The sequence below is a fragment of the Branchiostoma belcheri genome, unplaced genomic scaffold (genome assembly GCF_001625305.1).
Source record: "Branchiostoma belcheri isolate BF01 breed outbred unplaced genomic scaffold, Haploidv18h27 scaffold254, whole genome shotgun sequence".
Lineage (NCBI taxonomy): Eukaryota > Metazoa > Chordata > Leptocardii > Amphioxiformes > Branchiostomatidae > Branchiostoma > Branchiostoma belcheri.
In genome coordinates this window covers 163,099-164,051 of record NW_017803859.1, presented here as the reverse complement: position 1 = coordinate 164,051, position 953 = coordinate 163,099, and the positions used below count along the sequence as shown (strand labels likewise).

The following is a 953-nucleotide window of genomic DNA, read 5'->3' as shown; positions in this document are numbered from 1 at the left end:
GAGTATTATATTTTTGACTTCAGTCAAGATCCGTACGTAGATACTTCGCTTTTCAAGTTTACGTTCGTAGGAGGAAAACTGTTTTTGCTCAGTTTTTTCTTCTTCAAACAAATAAAATCAATTACCTGGACCAGATGTCTGTCAGCAAGGTAACTGGTGCTGTAGCAGACATCCTGTGGTGTTGGGTTACATTTTGTAGCTGGACAGAGCTGGATGGGCTGCTCAACATGTATCATTTCTCAATGTGTTTGAGTAAAAATAAATCGAGTAGTAGTTTGTTAGGCAGGGTCATTGAAGGTTAACATAATGCAAACATTCTAGTTTGTGTTTCTAAAGGAAAATGTGTTCCCTCCCCAGGACTGTTCCTCCCGTACGGCACGGGTGTGGTACTAGTGCGGGAAGGTCGTCTCCTTCTACAGTCTAACACGGCCCACAGTCCGGGAGTCTGTGTTCAGGACGCCACGCAACACTGCACATCCGTCTCACCCTTCCAGCTTTCCTTCGAACTAACCACACATTTCAGGTAATAGTAATTTTATTTGCTTGTAGCAGTTTTTGGTGCATACTACAAAATGGCCTGAGGGATATATCACAAATTTACCTCTGCCTTCTTCCACAACTTACAAAAATGCGATGTACATTTTTTTTTTCAAATAAGGCCATGTTGATTTGATTATATGGATCCGCGCGCGCATGAAGTTTCGGTCTTTTCCAAAACAAAGTTTTCAACCACACTGTAAATTGTACAAAACAGTTGCAAAATGAGCAAATATATACCGTAAGTTCAAAAACATTGGGAAACGATATCAATATCGTAGAGTGCCAAAATCAAACGAAAAAGACAAGAATGTAAAAAAAAATTAATTTGAAGACTAGATTATTCCCCAAACCATACTCTATGCCATTGTTCAATCCTCAAAAGCACGTAGATTTAATAATGAAAGCAACTTTAT

General features: G+C 39.1%; 1 protein-coding gene across 1 annotated transcript in view; it reads left to right on the top strand.

Moving 5' to 3' along the window:
- The window catches only part of LOC109471696 (tyrosine decarboxylase 1-like), a 9,564-nt gene that overhangs the window by 7,664 nt on the left and 947 nt on the right, over positions 1 to 953 (top strand). Inside the window, exon 6 of the mRNA XM_019771034.1 lies at positions 358 to 523. Coding sequence (XP_019626593.1) covers positions 358 to 523 — 166 coding nt within the window. The remainder of the gene's footprint in view (positions 1 to 357; positions 524 to 953) is intronic.